At 48.2% G+C, this 24,094-nt stretch overlaps 2 protein-coding genes and 1 non-coding gene across 5 annotated transcripts in view; all 3 read right to left on the reverse strand.

Annotated features, from left to right (window-relative positions):
• Window positions 1–24,094, reverse strand: part of LOC121167804 (guanine nucleotide-binding protein G(olf) subunit alpha) — a 145,819-nt gene that overhangs the window by 12,176 nt on the left and 109,549 nt on the right. The window lies entirely within an intron of this gene.
• On the reverse strand, window positions 6,698–9,405 carry LOC121167805 (charged multivesicular body protein 1b). The gene has a single exon (XM_040997449.1). It carries the CDS (start codon window positions 9,295–9,297, stop codon window positions 8,698–8,700), a length of 600 nt encoding a protein of 199 aa, XP_040853383.1. The 5' UTR covers window positions 9,298–9,405; the 3' UTR covers window positions 6,698–8,697.
• On the reverse strand, window positions 16,335–16,441 carry LOC121167814. Its single transcript, XR_005885651.1, has one exon. It is a non-coding gene; the product is annotated as a U6 spliceosomal RNA (small nuclear RNA).

Here is a 24,094-nt window from a genome sequence, read left to right on the forward strand (position 1 = left end):
GTCAACAGAACTGAGAATAGAGAATGGGGTGGCAAGGATGGGCGTGTGGCCTGGTGGTTAGGCAAGGGTGGGTGTTTGGCTGCTGTCCTATAGTGGAATGCCTGCGTCTGGGTTCCAGCTTCAGCTTTCAGTTCTGGCTTCCTGCTGGTGTAGGTCTCCAAGAACGCAGCAGGTGATGGTCATGTGCTTGGGTTCCTGGGGCTTCCACAGGGGACTCGGTTTGAATCCTCACTCCTGGCTTCAGCCCGGCCTGTCCTCAGTCATTTAGGACAGACACACGGGAGCTCTTCAAATAAGAAAACAAAGAGAGGGACCCATGCCTTGGTGTAGCACATTAAGACTCTGACTGCAACATGGGCGTCCCACATGGAAACCGGTTCAAGTTCTAGCTGTTTCACTTCTGACTCAGCTCCCTGCTAATGGCCTGGGAAAGCCACGGAGGGTGACCCAGGTGCTTGGGCCACTGCACTCATGTGGGAGACCTGGAAGAAGCTCCTGTTGCCTGGCTTAGGACTGTGGCCAAGTTCTAGCTATTTCAGTCATTTGGACTGTGAGCCAGGAGATGGGACAGATGTGCCTGTCTCTTCTTCTCTCTCTGTAAATATGATTTTCCAGTAAAAAGAAAATCATTCTAAAAAACTAGAACCTAACTTCCCGGCAGCTGCCTTTAGCAAGACCAAAGAAGAGCAACAGACAGGGGGTCAGCTGAGTTCTCCTGTTGCTTTGGGTTTTGAGTCTTAGCAGAACAGCAAGGAAGCAGCAATGCGGCCTGAGTTTTCAGTTTATCATGAGACTAGAAGTTAGCAGTTGCATGGAAGATGGAAAAGGCCTTCTGATGCTTCTGCTCTGAGCAAGCTGTGCAGGATTATAATTCTGGTTCTCTGAATTGTGTGTCCTCACCTCTGTCAGCTGCTGCTCTGTTTTCACCACTCGCTGGCTCCACTGCGCCTTTTTTTTTTTTTTAAGGATATATTTTATTTTTATTGGAAAGTAAGATACACAGAGAGGAAGATCTTCTGTCCCCAAGCGGCTGCAACGGTCAGAACTGAGTCGATCCAAAGCTAGGAGCCAGGAACTTCTTTCAGGTCTCCTACGCGGGTGCAGGGTCCCAAGGCTTTGGGCTGTCCTCGACTGCTTTCCCAGGCCACAAGCAGGGAGCTGGATGGGAAGCAGGGCTGCCAGAACACGAACCGGCACCCATATGGGATCCTGGCACGTGCAAGGTGAGGACTTTAATTGCTAGGCTACAGCGTCGGGTCCTCCACTGTGCATTTTTAAGACTCCATTTCAACCAGCTTTTGGTGTCTTCCTCTTTTGGAGCTGCCTCCTAACTACTGCAGCAAGAGATTAAAATCTTCCATAAGTCTTGCTTTGCTGACTTGTCTGCATGGAGATACTCCTTTCACATAAGACAAGAACCAAGGCAATCTCTGTCTTTCGCATCGATTTCCCCTTAACAGTGGTACATTTAGGCCAGCCTTACACCTGGATTTTTGGTTCAAACTGACATATTTTCAAATATGTTGTAGAAGTGCTTCTTCAAACGGAGTCTCCTGAGACTGTGTATCTGAAAATGGGGTTTAATCAGGGAGTCTTCCAAAGCATACACAGAATTTTGCATATGATTACATGTTCAAGCAGATTTAAGAACGACAAATATGGCCAAACCTTGTCAAACTGTATGGGGGCCATTTTAGCTCTCGGTGGTTCCACTTTTTTTTTTTTAAATATTTATTTATTTTTATTACAAAGTCAGATATACAGAGAGGAGGAGAGACAAAGAGGAAGATCTTCCGTCCGATGATTCACTCCCCAAGTGAGCGCAACGGCCAGTGCTGCGCCGATCCAAAGCCAGGAGCCAGGAACTTCCTCCAGGTCTCCCACATGCGGGTGCAGGGTCCCAAAGCTTTGGGTCGTGCTGTACTGCTTTCTCAGGCCACAAGCAGGGAGCTGGATGGGAAGTGGAGCTGCTGGGATTAGAACTGGCACCCATATGGGATCCCGGGCACATTCAAGGTGAGGACTTTAGCCGCTAGGCCATGGCGCCAGCCCGGTGGTTCCACTTTCGATCCAACTCCCCGTTACTGTGCCTAGGAAAAGCAGCAGAAGATGGTGCAAGTGTGTAGGCCCCGGTGCCCGCATGGCTGCTGTTGGATTGGCCTAGTTCTGGTCATTGTGGCCACCGGGGGTGGGTATGAACCAGTGGATGGAAGATCTCTCCCTCCATTTCTCTCTCTCTGCTTCTCAAATGAATGAACAAATGTTTTTAAAGAAAATCATCAATAACACCAAACTACACTAATTACAAACTACAGTACTGGGAGAGCAATTTTGATGTTGACTTTTTCGTTCTGTCCTACCATAGCTGACGATGCTCTTACCTGCAGATACAGGTTTTTTTTTTTTCCTTTCTAAAAGCACATCTGCAAGGCACGGTGACAGAGATGGAGACAGGAGTCTGGGGGGGATACGTAGGTAGCTAGCTTGTTCACGGGTTGGAAGCCATATCTGAATCCTACTCAACCACCTACCAACCAAATGCTTTTGGCAGGAAGTACTTCCCCATCTGGGACCTGGGGTGGTCTGGGCATGGGGAGTGTCTCCTCCCATCCCTGTTCTTGGCACACACAGAGGATACAAGGTAGAAACATCTCTCTCAGGCCCGGCGCCATGGCCTAGCGGCTAAAGTCTTCGCCTTGAATGCCCCGGGATCCCATATGGGCGCCGGTTCTAATCCTGGCAGCTCTACTTCCCATCCAGCTCCCTGCTTGTGGCCTGGGAAAGCAGTCGAGGACGGCCCAAAGCCTTGGGACCCTGCACCCACGTGGGAGACCTGGAGGAAGTTCCTGGCTCCTGGCTTCGGATCGGCGCAGCACCGGCCGTTGCGCTCACTTGGGGAGTGAATCATTGGACGGAAGATCTTCCTTTCTGTTCCTCCTCCTCTCTGTATATCTGTCTTTGTAATAAAAATAAATAAATCTTAAAAAAAAAAACAAAACGCTCTCCCCAGCCCACTGGATTCCTGCGCGTGCCCCACAGGTATCCATGATTTTGTCATCTTTTAAATAAATGTTATCACTTTGTAAGCTATATTTGTGCCTGTCCTTAGTGTGCTTTTTAAGAGGCAAAAAGCTCAGAAAAGGAATATTAACCTCAACATAGCCCATAACATGAGAGATATCTCATCTGCTGGTTTACTCACTAAATACCCAGAAACAGCCAGGAGTGGGCCAGGTTGAAGCCAGGAGCTGTGAATTCCACCTGGGCCTCCCTTACGGGTGGGAGGAACCCAATAGTTTGGCTGTCATTCTTTGCCTCCCAGACATGCTAACAGGAAGCTGGATTCCACGTGGAGGCAGAAGAGGTAGGACTTGAACCAGGCACTCTGATGTGGAATGAGCTATCTCAAGTGATGTCTTAACCAGCTGTGCTACGACTCCTGTCCTGAAGACACGTTCGTATTTTCATAGTTCAGGTCCCACTTCTGTTTGCTATTGACAAAACAATCAACAAAACAATGCTTTATTTATTTATTTTAAATCCCATTTCATGGCCTAGCTGATAAAGTCCTCACCATGAACGCGCCCAGGGACCCCATATGGGTGCCAGTTCTAATCCCGGCAGCTCCACTTCCCATCCAGCTCCCTGCCTGTGGCCTGGGAAGGCAGTCGAGGACGGCCCAAGGCTTTGGGACCCTGCACCCCTGTGGGAGACCTGGAGGAAGTTCCTGGCTCCTGGCTTTGGATCGGCGCAGCACTGGCCGTTGTGCTCACTTGGGGAGTGAATCATCGGACGGAAGATCTTCCTCTCTGTCTCTTCTCCTCTCTGTATATCTGATTTTCCAAATAAATAAATAAATCTTAAAAAAAATCCCATTTCTTATCTTTCTCCCCGCTAAAATGATCCAAAGTCATAGAATTCTGATGGTCTTTGGATTGGCCACAAAGAGGGGATTTCAGGAGAGTCAGGAAAAGATGAAAACAATTTTGCCAAATGCCTTAATAATGAAACTTCCGGATCTGAGGATACACGACTACATTTAATTGAGAAATGTACTTGGTTTGTATTGTGAAACTACACAGCAAGTCAGAATTCTGTCAGGCAAGCAAAATATTTTTTCTCAATGTGCTACTGAAATTAATTCATGATACTCACCCACAAGATATAAAAGTGCTGGTGGAGAAAAACAGTACCCATATGGTGATGAAGCATATTACAGATAGAATTAAAAGATGTTCATTTTGGTGCATATTTTGAAATACATGCATTTTTTTCCCAGAAATACATTTTTCATAAGCTCTCAGAAGATGCTTATATGCATGGGTTTTGGATTTGCTTGTTGAAGTAAACTCAATTTCCATGAACTTTTTGCATTCTCTTTCACCAAGCTGTTTTAATGTGCAGCTAGGGTCCCTGGTCTAGGAACAATCACACTGGCTACAGGTCCCAGGCAGCTGAGTGGATGCCAGGAAGTTGACCAGCAGTTTGAAGCCCTGACCACTCCCCGTGGTGGGGATTCTGTGTGCAATCCTTGATGCTGCACCTGCTTCCCTCCTCAGGTGAATTCTGTCCTTTCAGCCCAGCTGCCACACCCCTTGCCACCTGTCCAGTGGTGTCCTTTTATGTCCAATCACCTCTCCATTCCTGACCAGTCTCTGTGACCTCTCAGATCCCCCGTTTCCTCTCAAAGTTAAGCTTGTCCCACAGCCGCTCTTAGCAGCCATGTCGACCAGCCGTGTCCCCGACGCTGCTTTCAGGCAAGCTGCCTGATCCTGTGATTAATCCCCTTCTCAAATGATGAGATACAAAATGCAATAAAGTGCACCCAGTGTACTTTTGTGTTCTTTTGGCAGATGTTTAGTTTGAATACATCCATATCCATTTTCTTTTTATGTGTATGCCCTATCGTATCTACCTCACTGATTTGTTGAATGTCATCTAAGAGCAAAGTTTTTTTTTCTTTCGTTCTTTAAAAATTTCTAGAAAAGGGCAAGGCGCAATAGTGACTAAAGTCCTCGCCTTGAATGCACTGGGATCCCATATCGTCGCTAGTTCTAATCCTGGCAGCTCCACTTCCCATCCAGCTCCAAGCCTGTGACCTGGGAAAGCAGTTGAGGACAGCCCCAAAGCCTTGGGACCCTGTACCCGCGTGGGAGACCCGGAAGAAGCTCCTGGATCCTGGCTTTGGATTGGCTCAGTTCCAGCCGTTGCGGCCACTTGGGGAGTGAACCATCTTCCTCTCTGTCTCTCCTCTCTGTATATCTGGTTTTGTAATAAAAATAAATACATTTAAAAAAAATTTTCTAGAAAGAAGCTCCACGGAGCTGGCACTTTATATATTCCTGTCTCAATCGCTCACTGTATCCATTCTGAATAAACACACACCGTCAAGCTATTTGTGCTCCCACCATTCACACAAACTTGGGGCAAATGTAGAAGGACATTATGACCCTGGAAGGTCAGCGAGCACAGGATTACAACTGATTGGATAGTATTTGTATGAGAACAACTGAATAGACACCTTTTGTATACCTGATTGGATATCATTTGTATGAGAACAGTTGAGTGACAGCATGTGAATGAGAACACTTGGTGGAATATACAAAAGGAGTTCCAAACAAAAGTATAGAAACAGTTGATGGGTTTTGTTGATAAGCTCAATACTTCCTCCCTTATCCCATATGACCCTCAGTGTATAAAGTCTGATGCCACTAATAAACTTTGGCTTTCGACCATCAGTCAGAGTCCACGCGTGTTATTATCGGCTCCGTGCACCAAGTCCATCACTGCAGGACAGCAACAGGCCGACATTTGGGCAGCTGCTGTAAGGCACCCATCCTTGGGGAACTCATAGCCCTGGCTTTCCTTTCCTGTGCCCCTTGTCATGCTGTAAGCAGCATGCCAGCAGCAGCCCACGGGGTTCTGTACCAGCCGTAGGAATCCAGACCAAAACAGCCACTGGTCTGACTCTTAAAGGAACTTAGCACACCTGGGCAAATGAAGCCAACAGTTTGCTAATTCCAGTCAGTTAATCTGTAAAACAAAATTACAAGGGTCTGCTCAGCCTTTTGCTGTCAGGCCTGGGATTTAGCTTACCTGGGTATGGTGTATATTGCACACAAAATTTGCACTAGTGGGGCTGGCTGGCCGATTTCTGTACTATACTCAGTTAATAAGGCTGCCTGCCAGTGCTTATCTTAGGAATTTTTTTCCCCCTCAGGCAGCAGGATAGACTGTGGCTGAGCCTGGGAAGGGCAAGCTCTCACAAGAGCCTTCCAACGGTGTGGGGGGGAAAGAGTTAAATCCTCGCACTAGTCCACTCAGGTTCTCCCACATCAGTTCTAACTACATGCTAGACATGGCGCCTTTGAAGGTCGACAAACAAAGGCAGATCTATGGCTGAAAGCAGTGCTAGCACTTGCATGGAACATGGAATCATTTCCTGTTCGGAGCTGGAGCCTTTCTGGGCACCTTCCCTATGTCTTTGACCTTGGAGAATTTCAGCAACAAAACTTGTCATGAAGAAACAATTACATTTAAGGAAGTAACAGGCATGGCTTCAAGAAACAGGCCTCAACATGCCATGCCAACCAAACACACACTGGTGGTGAGACCTGAGTGCCGACTTGGAAAGACACACGATGCTTTCCAAGCTCAATCTGGCTCTGAATTCTTAAATAGGAGGCACGCGCATTCACAGTAAAGCTTAGAATTATTTATTTATTTGATAAATTTATATGATTTACATTTCAGTGTTTTATCAACTCCAGAAGTGAGGAAATAATTCATGGGGCCGTAGTGCCTTTGAAAATAACCTTTATGATTCATAAAAATGTACATCCATATAGTATGAAGTGAACATTTTTAAGAAAGTCTGAGCATATACAAGTATCGTTTAATCTCACAAAATATATTTTGTTGGGAATATTTGCATTAGAAAAGGGATTTAAAATTTGCCAAAGGTGTCGCCACTCAGCTGTTTCTGAGGCTTGTTGCGAATTTACAGTCTAGAGGTGGGGTGCTGGCTCCTGCCCCTCTCCTTCAATGCAACCTGCGTGCGAGCAGACACTCGGCCTTCTAGAGAGAGGATGCTGGGCCCGTGACCAACGGGTGGCCCTTCCAGCACACGGACTAGCCTCCAGTCAGAGGTCCCCAGAGGTTGTCCTCCTCAGCATACAGATTACTTTTTTATTTTCCTGAACACTCACCCACACGGGAAGACATGTTACAATGGTGAACACCTGGTTATTATGGATGTTTCAAAGAATGTGGAACAGTCAATAATTCTTTTCTAGAATATGTAATTCTCCTGTAGAGAAATCTTCCTGTGAAGGAAAGGACGAAGTTACTATGCGTCCTTGGTGAGGTGAATGGCCACGTTTTGAGGGGGTGGGGAGAAAGTGGGGCCTACACACGCACTGCCTGTGCCTGTTAAGACACACAGTGCCAGAGCTGGGTCTCTTTCCATCTCTGTCCTTCCAACTCCATCTTATCCTTTCTTCCCAGACTTCCGGCTGGCTAGAGTCATATGCGAGATCTCAAAAGCTGGAGAAAACATTTCAAACTGCATTATCAAGTATCCTAAATAATTGTTGCTTTAAGAAAAAAAAAAAAGCAAATAATTAGAACCTAAAATGCAGTTCTAATTTTATTTCTGCTTTTGGTTAAAGAAACCCAAACAAAACCTACACACACACAAGCACGCACGCACACACAGAGTCCCAAGGGTTTCCGGAAGCAATTGACAATCACCAGTTCTTTGGCAATGCTAGAATGAGTCATATGACTGCCATGCTAATTAACACAGTCTGTTAAGACTCAGGTGTGAGCCAGAAAAATAACCAGCAAGGTGCTGAGAGGGTTGCTTGAAGCGAAACTGTCCAACCTTAAGCCTTCTGTCTGTTAAAAAAAAAAAAAAACAACGGGTAAATAGAAAGTGCACCCTAACTGTTCCTGACCCCCGAGGCTCGGTGGCATTTCCTCAAGCTATGAGAAGTGAACAGAACTTAGGCAGCACCAGAGCGTTAATGCGCAAGAATTCTCCGATCATTTTAGTATAAGTTCTGAGAACAGACCAATAGTCAATTGCAGTGCTGTTCCGAGGGGCAAGCAAAATGAAGGATACACAGAAACCTACAGTCACTGAGTCACTGCCCCACGAGGCATGAAAGGAACCACCCATTCCCCTTCCGGAGTTGTTCAGGCGGCATCTCCCAACCCAGACAGTACCGATTACACTGAACACACGGAAACCAGAGCGTTGTTCGATTTCCAACGATCTGTAAACACCAAATTAGCTAGTCGTTAGAAGGCGGCTATAAAAATACACATCGTCGTCACAAGCTATACAGAACTTTAAACTCCAGCTGGGAGTGGCGAGAGGCTGGCGTTCCCAGCGCAGGTAAAGAGGGCCGCGGACCCCAAGGGACAAGCGCCTTGGGCACTGAGGGGCACGGGCTGCGGAGGCCGAGGACCCCCAGGGGCAAGGGCCGAGGACCCCCAGGATCAGGGGCCGCCGACTCCCCCAGGGGCACTGGCCGAGGACCCCCAGGGGCACGGGCCGCCGACTCCCCCAGGGGCAAGGGCCACCGACTCCCCCAGGGGCACTGGCGGAGGACCCCCGGGGCACGGGCCGCCGACTCCCCCAGGGCCACGGGCCTCGGCGTCCGGTCCGCCCCGCTGCCCCCACCGCGTCCCTCACACCTGGTCCCGGAGGCGAGCCAGTCTCTGCGACAGCTCGTCCTGCTCGGCCGACGCCACGCTCGTGCCCACCGAGCCCGTCTGCCCCTGCGGCAGCTCCATGTTGAGGTCGAGGCCGGCCTCGTCGGCCATTTCCTGGAGCAGCAGATCCACCTGGTTCTGGGGAGTGGTCAGCGTCGTCGTGCTGCTCATCGTGTCTTCCATCTGCTGCGTCTGCACGTCCAGCGTCTCGAACTGGTGCTCGAACTTGTCCATCAGGGCCGAGATCTTCTCGAGGTTCATGGTCTTGAGCGTCGCGTCCATGGACTTCACCACGCCGGCCATCGACTTGGTCACCTTGCCCATCGTCACGGCCGTCTGCACCCTGGCAGCCACCGCGTCGACCCTCGCGCTCATCCTCAGGAAATTCACCGCCTGGTTCTTCTGGCGGATGGCGTTCTCGGCGTGGATCCTCGCCACTTCCATGTTGCCCTTCTGGATGGCCTTTTTAATTTTGGCCTTCTCGGCCTTCTCCTCCTTGTCGCATTTCTTGGCGCTCCGGCTCAGTTCTTTGGCCGCAAACTTGAGGTTGAACAGGTGTTTCTCCATGTTGGACATGATCGCAACCGCTCCCGCGGGGTCGGCGGCCACGGCCGGGCGCGGAACCGGGACGAGAAGACGCAGCTCGCCTCCCGGCCGCCGCTCCTTTGTTTTGGTCCCACTTCCTGCTTCTGCTGCGCCCGGCGCAGGCGGTGACGTCAGAACGCGGCGCCGGGGCGGGGCCTGCGTGGCGGAAGGCGGCGCCGCCGGGGCGGGCTAGGGCGCGGCGCGCGCGGCCGCCGGTTCGAGTCCGGCACCGTGGCCGAGGCGAGGAGTCGGTCACTGCGCCGGTCATGGCAGCGGTGCCGCGGCTGCTGGGCTCGGCCACCAACAAGCGTGGCCGGGAGCTCTCCAGGAATCGTGATTCTGATGTTTTATACGCATGCTAGGATCTTGACTCACACTCGTGACAGGCGGGGCTTGTCACCCCCAGGTTCTGCAGGCTGAGGGGGTGGAGACCGTCGGAACTCTGTGTAAACCCTTTTAGGGCTCCATCTTCCCTGGCGGCAGTGTGAGCTGCAGGTCTTGGGGAAGATTCCTCCAGAACGGAAGGAACGAACTGGAAGAAGGCTCAGTGTGCCCTAAGAAGCTTGGCTGACATCATTGCTGAGAGCCACCTGTGCTTGCAGATCAAACCCAACCCAGAGTGGCACCCTGCCCTGGGTTCCTGCCTGTGGCAGCTTGCTCCTCGGCCCATTCAGATTTACAGAAAGGACAGACCAAGATTTTCAGGTCGCCAGTTCACTCCCAAAATGCTGCGATGGCCAGAGCTGGGTTAGTCTGAGCTGGAAGCCGGGAGCTTCTGGGTCTCCCGTACCGGTGCAGGGTCCCATGGACCAGAGCCATACTCTGCTGCTTTTCCGAGGTCGTAAGGAGAGGGCTGGATTGAAGGTGGAGCAGCTGGTACTGGAACCAGCACCCATATAGGATGCTGGTGCTTGCAGGTGGAAGGTTAGTCTGGGGAGCCATCATGCTGGCTGCACCCCACACCACTTTTTTTTTAAGATTTACTTATTTTTTTTTTTTTTTTATTGGAAAGGCAGATTTACACAGAGGAGGAGAGACACATAAAGAGCTCTGTCTGCTGGTTCACTGGCCAAGTGGTCACAACGGCTGGAGCTGAGACGATCCAAAGCCAGGACCCAGGAGCCTCTTCCGGGTCTCCCACACAGGATTTAGCCACTAGGCTATGGCGCTGGGCCCACCCCATGCATCTTCTTAAAACCAACTCTAAAGATGTGATTTTCTTGCTGCTCTCCCTAAGGGAGTGTGCAGAATTTCTGCCCGCTGGCTTTCAGTCAAAGTGGGTTGCAGTGTCAGCATGGTAGCCTAGTGACTAAAGTCTTCGCCTTGAACGTGCTGGGATCCCATATGGGAGCCGGTTCTAATCCCGGCAGCTCCACTTCCCATCCAGCTCCCTGCTTGTGGCCTGGGAAAGCAGTTGAGGACGGCCCAAAGCCTTGGGACCCTGCACCCACGTGGGAGACCCGGAAGAAGTTCCTGGCTCCTGGCTTCAGATCGGCATAGCACCGGCCATTGTGGCCACTTGGGGAGTGAATCATTGGACACAAGATCTTCCTCTCTGTCTCTCCTCCTCTCTGTAATCTGCCTTTCCAATAAAAATAAGTCTTAAAAAAAGAAAAACAAAGTGGGCTGAAGCACGGAAGGTGCTCGTTATTTGTGAGGAGGGGCATGGTGGGAACTCTGTGAATGTGGCTCCGGCTGCCAGCATCTGCTGTCCACAGCGTCTCTGCCTGTTGAGGTCCTCCCGTCCTGCTCCATGGAGCCTTGCCAAGCCCCTGTCCTGGGGCTGCAGCTGTGTTCCCTGTGGGGAGCAGTCATAGCCCAGGGCGCATGCCTGGCATGGGATCCGGGGTAGAAGCAGGCAGCACAGTCGCACTTGGCAGGTGCTCTTCCACACAGCAAGGCTTTACTGTAACACAGGGCGAGGCTCTCATCCTCCCTAGCAGCAGCCTCGCCAGGATTCCTTTTGTCTCTCCTTTGCTAAACAATAAGACCCTATTTTCCAAATGGAACTTTTCTAGAATGGGGCGTGCAAAATCAATAAAAAAGAATGCCATCTGTTTGAAGCTGAAGCAGGGGGCTCAGAACCAACCCTTTCTCTCCCCCTTTGGGGCCTTCTTTGGCTTTTTTTTTTTTTTTCCCCAGTTTGCAGATCAGTTCTTTGGTTCACATTCCTTAGTTGTCACAGGGCCAAGTGCCAGTTAGGTGAGCTTCTTCGGGACATAATCATGAGACCCTCGGATGGTGACCAGATTGTCATGCACATTTATTAAGCATTTCTGTACCAGGGCTGGTTCTGGGAACTTTGCATGAATGAACTCATTTTATCCTTACCAACCCTGTGACATGGATCTTGTGGCAACTTCAATTCACAGGCCGGGAAACAGGAAGCAATGAACTTGCCCAGGGGCAACAACATACATCTGTGTTAGAAATTATATTCCATGGGGCCCGGCGGCGTGGCCTAGCGGATAAAGTCCTCGCCTTGAATGCACCCGGAATCTCATATGGGCACCGGTTCTAATCCCAGCAGCTCCACTTCCCATCCAGCTCCCTGCTTGTGGTCTGGGAAGGGCAGTTGAGGACGGCCCAAAGCTTTGGGATCAGGCAGGCAGATCAGACGTTGTCACAGGGCCAAGTGCCAGTTAGGTGAGCTTCTTCGGGACATAATCATGAGACCCTCGGATGGTGACCAGATTGTCATGCACATTTATTAAGCATTTCTGGGGCTGGTTCTGGGAACTTTGCATGGAACTCACAGTGACATGGATCTTGTGGCAACGTGAACTTGCCCAGGGGCTCTGTGTTACTTCCATGGGGCGTGGCCTAGCGGATAAAGTCCTCGCCTTGAATGCACCCGGAATCTCATATGGGCACCGGTTCTAATCCCAGCAGCTCCACTTCCCATCCAGCTCCCTGCTTGTGGTCTGGGAAGGCAGTTGAGGACGGCCCAAAGCTTTGGGATCCTGCACACACGTGTGGGAGACGTGGAGGAGGTTCCTGGCTCCTGGCTTCGGATCGGCACAGCACTGGCCGTTGCGCTCACTTGGGGGAGTGAATCATTGGACGGAAGATCTTCCTCTCTATCTCTCCTCCTCCCTGTATATCTGGCTTTGTCATAAAAATAAATCTTAAAAAAAAATTATATTCCATGGATTTCTTGGAGACTAGTAAAGAAGCCAAGGGGAATTCCAATAAGAAGTTAGCAGGAATGCTGAAGGATGATCCCCTGAGACTTCAAAGCAGCGTCTGGCGCATCCACTGTTCCACTGAGAGCTTGGAGAGGCTGCAGGAGCTCAAGAGCGGTCGCCAGGAGAAGCCACCCTCACTGGAGCTACCGAGGTTAGACGAAGCCCTTCCTCTCCCGCCTGGACAGACAGAAGAGGGCGGAGTCTGAGGAGACGTGTCTTAGGGCAGGCTGGGATGCAGGACAGCGGGCTGACCTTGCCTCTCATGGTGCCCCTGCTCTCCTTGCACTTGCTGAAGCAGTGACCGAGTCCCGCTGCCCACGATCCCCGCACACCCTCCCCACTCATCTTCGCCTGCCAACCCCAGCCATCCCCATGGTGCCCAGCGGGATGTAGAGCTATTGATGCTTACTTTCCCATTTAGACAAGTTTCTCTTCTGAGCTCCCCGCTCAGGCATCCAGTGTCTCTTTGACATGGGGTAAAACGTCTGAAACCCATTCCTCAACTCCTCCAAGTGACTGGATGCAATTCTGCCCGTCCCCACTTCCTCCCCCTAGGGCTCACCTGGAGAGGGGGGTCCAGGTCAGTTTCTGAGACGTTACCCTTGATGACCCCCTCTCACCTGTCTCTGTCTGTCCCTTGCCCGGTCTTTTAAGTTCCCCTTTCCTTACAATCCACTTTCAGCATCACTTCGGGGTGGGTGCTTTCTCTCCCGTGGCTCAAGCACAAGGAAAAGCTTTCGGGGTGATTATCAAGAGACGTTGCTCTCGTGGCCATTTTGATCACACCTGAGAATCTTCTGGGTTCAATTCAGGTATGAGGGAAGAAAGTGCAATGGATAATCCACGGACTCAACAGGTCTAGCAACAACAACAGCGCTGCGACACACACGTCCACCTGCCTGGTCACCAGGGAGGGTGATGTTGGAAGCTAGCGCAGGAAATGGAACTTGGCAGCTCGGCAAGTCCTCATGGAAAAGAGGTGTCCCCAGCACCTCCCTGCAGAACGCACAGACTCCTGTACCCAGGCGGAGCGTTGCTTAAGACTTCTGTGCTTGTATGATGTACCCTTACAGCATTTAGATTCCTTGGAAATAGCCGTCTAAAGAGGACCCAAGCACGTATATTGAAAAGTGCTAACTAACCTTAACATTCTTCTAAATCAAGTCATGAGATACTTTCCTCTGTTGTCTGATGGTGCCGGGCTGGAATCTTTCAATTCGCAAACGGGCTCCACAATTACCGAGTACGAGGTGAGGGGATGAGCACTATAAAGCAGACTTTGTTCGTTCGTTTGTTTTTCTATAGTTTCGGACTGAGCTTTCTTGATAAACTGAATCAGCAAGGATGCTGGCGTACATGTTCCAGGAACCAATAGGCTGTTTTCTCCTTCTCTAAGTGACCATGATTCATCATGTCTCCAATATAAAAAATCGTCGAAATAACATCTGCCAAACAGCACTTAATAATAGATATCCGCACATTTGCAAGAGAAAGTGTTTTTTTTTTTTTCAGGACTGAATTTGGGGTAAAAGGGTTGAATGCCAACTACATTTCAATTACATTGATGTGCAAAAACACTGCCAATTCATCAGTGTCATTTATAGCTCAGCAAAGCTCCTGCTTCCTGGGAGCTCCTGGGGGTCAATCCTCTCTTCTCCGCCCTGTGTGGATCTCTCACAGCTACCCAAGCCCCGCTTCCCCCTCCCCCGGTCCTCTCCATGGAGAGGATGGTTCACGATGTATGGAGGACGGCCTGGGGACTGCAAGGTGAGGGGCACTTTCCGAGAGTCCAGACACACAGATCCCCAATGTCCGGGAACTTCACCAATTGCAGATTGAAAACAGCTGGAGAAGGCCCGGCGGCGTGGCCTAGCAGCTAAAGTTCTCGCCTTGAACGCATCCGGGATCCCATATGGGCGCCGGTTCTAATCCTGGCAGCTCCACTTCCCATCCGGCTCCCTGCTTGTGGCCTGGGAAAGCAGCCGAGGACGGCCCAAAGCCTTGGGACCCTGCACACACGCGTGGGAGACGTGGAAAGAAGTTCCTGGTTCCCAGTTTCGGATTGGCATAGCATCAGCCGTTGCGCTCACTTGGGGAGTGAATCATCGGATGCAAGATCTTCCTGTCTGTCTCTCCTCCTCTCTGTATATCTGACTTTGTAATTAAAAAAAAAAAAAAAAAAATCTTAAAAAAAAAAAAAGAAAAGAAAACAGCTGGAGAGCAAACTTGCATTATTTTGTCACTATTCCTGAGACAGCACGGTCCAGCAACTGCTCTGATGGCATGCACACCATGCCAGTTCTGATCAGGAATCTGGAGGGAATATCAAGTTTATGGGACTGCAGGTTATACGCAAACGCCATGGCCTTTTGTGTAAGGGAACCAAACATCTGGATGTTCCTGTGGATACTGTGGGACGGTCCGACAGGGAGTTGTTCAGCTCACTCCGTGTTCCGGGGGAAGAACTGAAATGAGAAACTTCCCCTCCAACCCAGGCCCAACTCACACTGAGTGTCTTCTTGTACTATAGACCCGAGGTGTCACAAAACACGTTCAACAGAGGCCAATACATTGCCTTTTTTGGCAAAACAATCTGAGTCTTATCTTAGAAGCAGATAGATTTAGTCACTGCCTGGTATCTCAGCACAAAGTCATAGTGTAGCAGCTTCTTCACAATTATCTCCCACCTCCGACAGCTGGATAAAGAATCTTTACTTCCATTTTCTTAACCACATTTTTTTTTTATTAGATCAAATAAAATGGGAAACAAGCGCATCCCATGCATGAGAATAAAATTTTTAGGAAGCAAACAGTCGTGTTTGCTTTTGCCCCAAGTTGATATCCTTGCAAGACGAAGCTTGTATTTTCAAAGATCACTTTCTGTGGACACCAAGTCGTGATGGGGTCACTAGATATTGGTGTAAAAAAGCAATTTCACTATGCTCAGGAAGGGTTTTCATTCCTTCCATTTACGAACGCTTTTTCTGATATAAACTTATCAGAAGACAGCTGCCTATCTTAAAAAATGCAGCTTTCCGGGCTGGCACAGTCGTGGGACAGGCTAAGCCTCTGCTTGCCAGTATCAGCATTCCATAGGGGTACCAATTCATATCCCAGCTGCTTCACTTCCTCATCCAGCTCCCTGCTTATGGCGTGGGAAAACAGCAGAGGATGGCTTAAGTCCTGGGACCCCTGCACCCGCGTGGGAGACGTGGCGGAAACTGCTGGCTCCTAGGTTCAGATCAACTCAGTTCCTGCCACTGCCCCCATTTGGGGAGTGAACCAGCGGCTGAAAATTCTTTCTTTGTTTCTCCTTCTGTCTGTAACTCTGCTTTCCAAATGAAAATAAATCTTTTGTTGTTGTTGTTGCTTGTTAACTGCTTTATTGCCCATTTTGCTATTGCTACCTCGCATTTTCTCTTTTTAAATTTTATTTATTTATTTTATTATTATTATTTTTAAAAGATTTATTTATTTTCATTACAAAGGCAGATATACAGAGAGGAGGAGAGACAGAGAGGAAGATCTTCCGTCCGATGATTCACTCCCCAAGTGAGCGCAACGGCCGATGCTATGCCGGTCCGAAGCCGGGAACCAGGAACCTCTTTCGGGTCTCCCACACGGGTGCAGGATCCCAAAGCTTTGGGCCGTCCTCGACTGCTTTCCCAGGCCACAAACAGGGAGCTGAATGGGAAGTAGAGCTGCTGGGATTAGAACCGGCGCCCATATGGGATCCTGGGACGTTCAAGGTGAGGACTTTAGCTGCTAGGCCATGCTGCTGGGCCCTCTTTTTAAATTTTAAACTACAGTTATTTCATTTTATGACACAGTTTCATAAAAAAAAATATGGAATGCTTCACGAATTTGCGTGTCATCCTTGTGCAGGGGCCATGCTAATCTTCTCTGTATCATTCCAGTTTTAGCATATGTGCTGCCGAAGTGAGCACAAATAAATCTTTTTTAGAAAAAAAGAAAATACCTGTCAAATTTCACAAATAATAATTTTACAAATGGAAGGCACAGTTTCAGTTAGTTTGAGAACTCTAAATCAATTCTTTTTGCTTTTCTATTTATCTTTGTTTTTTCTTTCTTTTCTGATAAGAGAGACTAGTAAGCACATTTAAAATTTGAACAGTTAAGGCTGTTGTAGCGACTGTTCTCAGTAGTACAGGCAGCACCCAAAGGAAGCAGAATTCATACTACACGAGATTAAGTAGATTTAAGTGATCAGCAGGCTCCAAATTAGCTTTTCTGAGAGAGCCCAAGTTAAACCTGAACAAGTTTGAAGTGCGACTTCAAGTTGAAGTGCTGTGATTTGAAGCCCATGGCTATTTTGCATATTCAGAGCTGTAGAGCCACTTCCATGGTTACTGTCAACATTTTCCTCATTTTATATTTTCTTCTTTCTTATGAGCCTTTTCATTACTTCTTTTTAAAATTATTTTATCATTTTATGATACAGTTCCACAGGCCCTAGGATTTCCCTTATTTCCTCCCCAAACCCCTCCTCCCCCGCCTGAGTTCCTCTATGTTATTACTATAGCATAGTTCTTCATAAACAGTCCTAAGTCCATCATTGCGGGCATGGACAATGGCAGAGAGTCCAGCATCCTATTGTCAAGATAGAATTAACAGTTTCACTGGGAGTCCATCTTTGATCCTGTAGTAGAGATGCACATTGCATTGTATCCTCACATCTGAAGATGACAGTCTCCATTACACAGTTACTGTGCATCCCCTTCAACGGAAAGCGACAAAACAAAACCAACAACAGGAAGCAAAAAAGAACTTAAAATGCCATGAAGTTAAATAACATGCTACTGCATGATTCATGCATCACTGAAGAAATGAAAAAGAAAATCAAGAACCTTCTTGAACAAAATGATGCTCCTGTATGATCTATGAGTCAGTGAAGAACCACCCATTCATAGTAACCCTGAGTGTAAATGGTTTAAATCTATCAATCAATCATCACAGATTACGAGAACGGATTAAAAAAAAATTGTTGCCTACAAGAGACACATCTCACCAACAAAGATCAGTGGGAACTATATCTCATGGATATTTATTATTATTATTGTTATTATTATTTTTGGTTCCATCTCAACAACACTGTCTTAACATTTCCCTCATTTTAAAGAGAAATTCTGCATCCAATAACACTACTTCCTGACTCTATTCCTCAGCCCTGGGCAACTCTGGACTATTCACACACACGGGATCATACAGCATGTGGTCTTTCACGTCTGACACTGATACAGTACAATGCTCTCCAGGCTTATCTGTTGTAGCATGTATCGCTACCTCACTCTCTTACAATTAAACCACATTTGCATCCATTAAAGTGGTTCCATTACATTTTGTACACCTGTTCATCATTCTTTGTGGTATTGTGAGTCATGCAACTTGGAACATCTGTACAGAACTTCCTGTGGATGTACTTTTCTGTTTTCTTGGGATATAACTAGGGGTGGAGCTGCTGGGCCATACGATAACCCCACGTCTAACTTCTCTTGATCCACAAGACTGTGTTCTAAAGTGGCTGCACCATTTCACACTCCCGTCAATAATGGGAGCGCCTGTTTCCCTACCTCCTAACCAACATCTGTGTTTATCTGACTTTTTCATCTTAGCCATCTGTGTGATTGGAAAGTGGTTTGTTTTACATTTGCCTAATGGTTAAAGATGCTCAAACATCTTTGCAAAGCTTATCAGCCATCTGTCTATTTTACTGGGGAAATGTCTATTCAGACATTTTGCTGATTTTAAAATTGGATTATTTATCTTTTTGTTCTTGGGTTACCCCACATCACAGTGCCTGAGTGTGAGTCCCAGCTCTGCTCTCTATCCTAGCTTCCTGCTGTTATGTACCCTGAGAAGCAGCAGATGGCTCAAGCAGCTAGGTCTTTGCCACCTGTGTGGGCAATGCAGCTTGAACTGCTGCTGGCTTCTGATTTTGGCCTGGCTCAGCCCCAGCCGTTATGACCATTTAGGGATTAAGCTAGCAGATGAGTTAGCTCCGTCCTTCTTTCTACTTTTCAAATAAATAAAATAAGTGGGGGTGGGAGACTGGGTGGGGCTACTCTCTTTACCTCCCCTTTTACCCTAGATATAGAAAAAAGTTGTGCAAATGATAGTCTTACCCACTTTCTTGTAGCCCTTGAACCTTTGTGCCCTAATTAACTATGTAAAGATTGTCAAAATAAAAGAAAAAATAGAAAAATAAGTGAACAAAAACTTAACTCATTTTAGTGGTATCATAACAATCCTGATCCGACTTCACGTAAGAGCCATGAAGAGTTGTAGGGGACTGTTGAGAACGCAACTGGAAGAACATTTCTGGCGTGTCTCCTTAACTTTAAAAAGCCCCCATTTTTGCTACCAGTTGCAACTCCTCACGCACACACACTGGGAACCTTTACACACCCTCCCTTGCCCTGTAGCCTGGGCGGTGCACCTTGTCACCCTCAAGCGTGGAATGCCAGCTTTGTTTGTCACAGGATGGCCACGGTCTGCTTGAGCTCAGTAAGTTACCAGACAACATCTCAGATAAATTCTACTCTAAGGCAACACCTTGCTTTAATCTATTTTTTTCTGACAAGACATCATTTTACTTAGGTATTTGCTGTAAGTTCTGCTGCTACATGCTTTGGAAACTGGCACAGGTTTTTGAAGCACAACCTGTTTGGCTGTCCGGAGCCAACAGAGTGCCAGTACGGAGACACGCAAGGTCCACGGTTGAGCTTGGGCTCCTCACTGCCCCTTACATCAGAACAACCACACGCTCCTTCATTATGGACCTACTACAGCTGGGTCTGCATAGCAGAGGCTTCCATTCCTCACAAGATCTAATGCATCAAAAATCAAGGGATTTCTGTTTTTGAAATTGATTTATTAATTCAAATGTCAGAGTTGGGCGAAGGCTAAAGATGGAGATTTTCCATGAAGTACTGGTTCCTTCCTCAGGTGGCTACAATGATCAGAGGTGGACCAGGCCAAAGCCGGAGACCCTGGACGCTTCATCTTGGGTCTCCTGAGTGGTGCTAGGGATGCAAAGCACCTGGGCCATCTCCTGCTGCTTTTCCCAGGCCATTAGCAGGGAAATGGATCAGAAGTGGAGCAGCCAAGACTCAAACTTGTGGCTGTCTGGGACTTAGGGGGTCTATGGGTGGCAGCTTGAATTGCTATGACACAAGTCCAGTGGTTTGTCTGTTATATTTTACTATACATACATGAAGGTAATTCAAAAAGTTCAAGGAAAATAGAACTAAAAGGTAAGTGCATTTTCATGCAAACATTTTTGAAATCTAATGCAGAAGTTTTTCATAATGTCCATTTCCATAAACTTTTTGAAAACTTCTTATACTTTTTGCACTGAAATGAACTGTAATGCAATTCCATATTTTTGTTGTTGTTGTTGTTGAATTTTAGAAAAAATTAGAAAGTCCCAGTGCTCACAGCCTTTAGCAAGGATCCAGAGGAGGGGACCACTCATCAGACGCTGGGGCGATCTTCCCGGAAGAGACCACTTGGGTATCCTTTCCTTCATCGAAGTGTGAGGATAAAATTAGATAGCAAATGGAAAGCCACTGGAACTCTCCACCCAGGGGACTGAAGTCTGAGAGATTTAAAACATTTTTTTTTTTTTAACCATCTGAAACTTTTGGCAGGGATTGCTAAGGTAGGATTAAAAGACATGGGGAATTATGCCACAGGTTAACACTGAGACATCTGATCTACCTACTTAGAGACTTCAGAGTTGATAAAACACTTGCAGTGCCCACAAACAGGAACACAGGCAGTTTTGCAAATCTAAATAATAAGGATAAAGACAAATTTGACTTTAAATAAAGGCCATAAGAACATACACGTAGGGGCCGGCATTGTGGCTGAAATGGAGTAAGCCACTACCTGCAATGAAGACATACAATATGGGTATTGATTTTAATCCCAGCTGCTCTGCTTCCGAGCCAGCTCCCTGCTAGTAGCCTGGGAAAGCGGTGCAGGGTGACCCGGGGCTTGGACCCCTGTCACTCAGATGGGGCATCTGAAAGAAACTCCTAGCTCTTGGCTTCAGCCTGGCCCAGCTGTTGGGGTCATTTGGGGAGTGAATCAGTGCATGGAAGACCTCAAGCTCTTCCTGTAATTCTGCCTTTTTTTTTTTTTTTTTTAAAGATTTATTTTTATTATTTTTTCATTGGAAAGGCGGATATACAGAGAGGAGAGACAGAGAGGAAGATCTTCCGTCCGATGATTCACTCCCCAAGTGAGCGCAACGGGCCGATACTATGCCGATCCGAAGCCAGGAGCCTCTTCCGGGTCTCCCACGCGGGTGCAGGTTCCCAAAGCCTTGGGTCGTCCTCGACTGCTTTCCCAGGCCACAGGCAGGGAGCTGGAAGGGAAGCGGGGCTGCCGGGATTAGAACCGGCGCCCATATGGGATCCCGGGCGTGCAAGGTGAGGACCTTTAACCACTTGCGCCACCGCGCCGGGCCCTGTAATTCTGCCTTTTAAATAAATTAAAAAAAAATATAAAGAACATTTATGTGCATCCAGGACACTATTATATATTGAATGAATTCAAGAGAACTCACACAGACTAATACACTGACTTCCTATGACAGTTGCGTTTCTTTTAAGGGGGTTGGCATTGTGGCACAGTGAATGAAGTCACCAGCTACAACGCTGGCGTGCTCCATTGGAGAGCATGTCCTGGCTGCTCTGCTTTCCATCCAACATCCTGTGAACACATCTGGGAGAGCAGGAGATACGGCTGAAGTCCTTAGGTGCCTGCACCCGCATGGGAGACCAGCACGGAGTTCTGACCCCACCTCGGCCACTGCGGCCACTGGGAGAGCGAGCCAGTGGCTGGAGATCACCGCCTCTCTCTACCACTCTCTCTCTCTCTCTCACTGCACCTCTCAAACAAATAAATACACAGGTCAATAGACAGGTAAATCGTGTCCGAAAATGGTATTCAAAAATCCCACTTCGCAGTTAAAATTTCAATGTGCTCACGCTTTCCAGATGTTCTGACTGTATCACATTCTAGGACAGAATGGATGCAGGTCACACACTGGCTGTACAGAATGAACATGGCCACGGCAGCAGGTGACCAAGGGACAGCCTGGGAACTGAAGCACAGGATCACTCGACCCACGTCACTGCTCTTTCTTGTCTGTGGGAGACACACTCTTGAAGTGTTAAGAACCCATACTCTGAGGTCCATTAAGTCATTAAGCCAAGCCTCACTTTCTACAACTATTCTTTTTTTTTTTTTAGGTTTATTTATTTATTTACTTTTATTGCAAAGTCAGATACACAGAGAGGAGGAGAGACAGAGAGGAAAATCTTCCATCCGATGATTCACTCCCCAAGTGGCTGCAACAGCTGGAGCTGAGCCGATCCGAAGCCAGGAGCCCAGAGCCTCTTCTGCATCTCCCACACGGATGCAGGATCCCAAGGCTTTGGGCCGTCCTCGACTGCTTTCCCAGGCCACAAGCAGGGAGCTGGATGGGAAGTGGGGCTGCTGGGATTAGAATCAGTGACCATATGGGATCCTAGTACGTGTAAGGCAAAGACTTTAGCCACTAGACCACAGCACTGGACCCTCTACAACTATTCTGAAGATAAGATTGTCTTTGTCCCAGAATAGCTGTGTTCCATGGTTAGGTGATCATGTTTTGTCATGGCTTAGGGGACATGCGCTTTGGTGATAAGTTACAGAATAAAATCTCTTTAATGTTACCTATTTGGGAGGAGGGAAGGGGAAAAGCGGGGTGGGGAAGAGAGAGGGAAGAGAGAAAGAGAGAGAGAGAGAGCGAGAGAGAGAGAGCTCAAATGTCTGCAATGGCCTCTGGTCAGCCTGGAGCCGGGAGCTGGGAGTGGCGAACTCCATGCAGCTCTCCCACGGGCGGTGACTCCAACCACTGGCACCCTCGCTGTTGCCTCCAGTGTCTGCCCTGGCAGAAAGCTGCAGCGACATGGGTATCCTAACCGCTGTCTTTTACTGTCAGGCCAAACACCTGCCCAAATTCCCTCTTTCTCGAGGTAGCTGTGGCCAATTTCCACTCCTAGCATGGCAAGCAGCAGAGATGTTCGCAGCTTTCAGCATCTTTCTCTGCTCCGCGCTTGGAGGCGCCTACAGATATGCTCATTTGCAGCCTTGGCGAGGGGACTGGAAACGCAGGCGCGGCCCTCCATCTGTCCTTGGGACACGCAGCCCTGCTCAGCACACATGGGGCAGCATTGCAGCCTTCACCCAAGGCCCCACCAAGACAGCACCCAATGCCAACCCTGCCACGCTGCTCCCATGGCTGCTCCAGCTTGGATTCTGCCATTCCCTGACATCTCTCTTTTTCTTAATGAGACATAATTCACCCAAGGCATGTGGGGTTGCTTCAAAAAGTTCGTGGAAAAACAATAAAAGCTTGCCCCTCTACTTTCCCCAAGACACCTGAAGAAGAAAAAAAAATAAACTTTGAGTATAGTGGTCTCGCCCACTTTCCCCTAACCCTCGACCCTTCCCACCCTAATCAACTATGTAAACATCATAAAAAATAAGTTATATGAAATAAACAAATCTTAAAAAGATATCATAAATTTGAAGTTTGGATGTAGGTTTTTAAAGGTAGATCAGATTTCTAGAGAGAAGGAGTGACTGAGAAAAGGATCTTCCATCCACTGGTTCACTCCCCAGAGGCTGCAGCTGAGTTTATCCTAAGCGAGGAGCCAAGAGCTTCATTCCAGGTCTCCAATGCAGTTGTAGGGTTCTAAGCCTTTGGGCCGTCCTCCCCTGCTTTCTCAGACCATAAGCAGGTAGTTGGATGGGGGGAGCTGGGACATGAACTGATGCCCATATGGGATGCTGACACTTGTATGGTGAGGGTTTAGCCATTAAGCTATTGCGCCAGGCCCTGGATGTGTGTGTGTGTGTGTATGTGTGTGTTTTATCATGTGGGGTTTTCATGACCTTTTTTGAAGTACCCTCATGATTTATATGGCAGAAAACCCATCACTCTGAAGTATACAATTTAGTCTCCTACCATTGTTCAATTTCAGAATAAACCCATTTTCTAAGGGGAAACCCTTTCTCTGATTTCAGTTTCCCCCTCTCTTCAGTCCTTGTCAATGCTAAGCTACCTCTGTCTCTTTGGACTTACTCTGGTCACTTTATCCATACAGATTCATTTATATTCCACATAAACAGAATCAGGGTCTTTCGCTGAGCATCCTTTCCCGGTTCTGTTTTGCTCCATGTATTAGCATTTCATTTCTCTTCCTTGCTAAACACCTTCCATTGCATGGCTGTGCTGTTGCATTTCATTGACCCGTGTACTAGCTGATGGACATTTGGGTTCTTTCCACCTTTTGGTTGCTCCGAGCTCCCGTCCACGAGCCTTTCCATGATGCGTCCACGGCTGTGTACTTTCCGTGACAGGGACATGTCCATTAGCCTACGTGTGTTGGGGAGGTCAAGGGGACAAGACAAGAAGTCCCCGTGCCCTCAGAGCGTGCCTGGCAAGCAGAGCAGCATTTGAACATCAAAACCTTGCCATGTCCCTGTTAGTTTCACAGGTGGTCTCAGCCTGGAGACATCCA

This window comes from Ochotona curzoniae, unplaced genomic scaffold (genome assembly GCF_017591425.1).
Source record: "Ochotona curzoniae isolate NIBS_2020 unplaced genomic scaffold, NIBS_Ocur_1.0 patch432, whole genome shotgun sequence".
Classification (NCBI taxonomy): Eukaryota; Metazoa; Chordata; class Mammalia; order Lagomorpha; family Ochotonidae; genus Ochotona; species Ochotona curzoniae.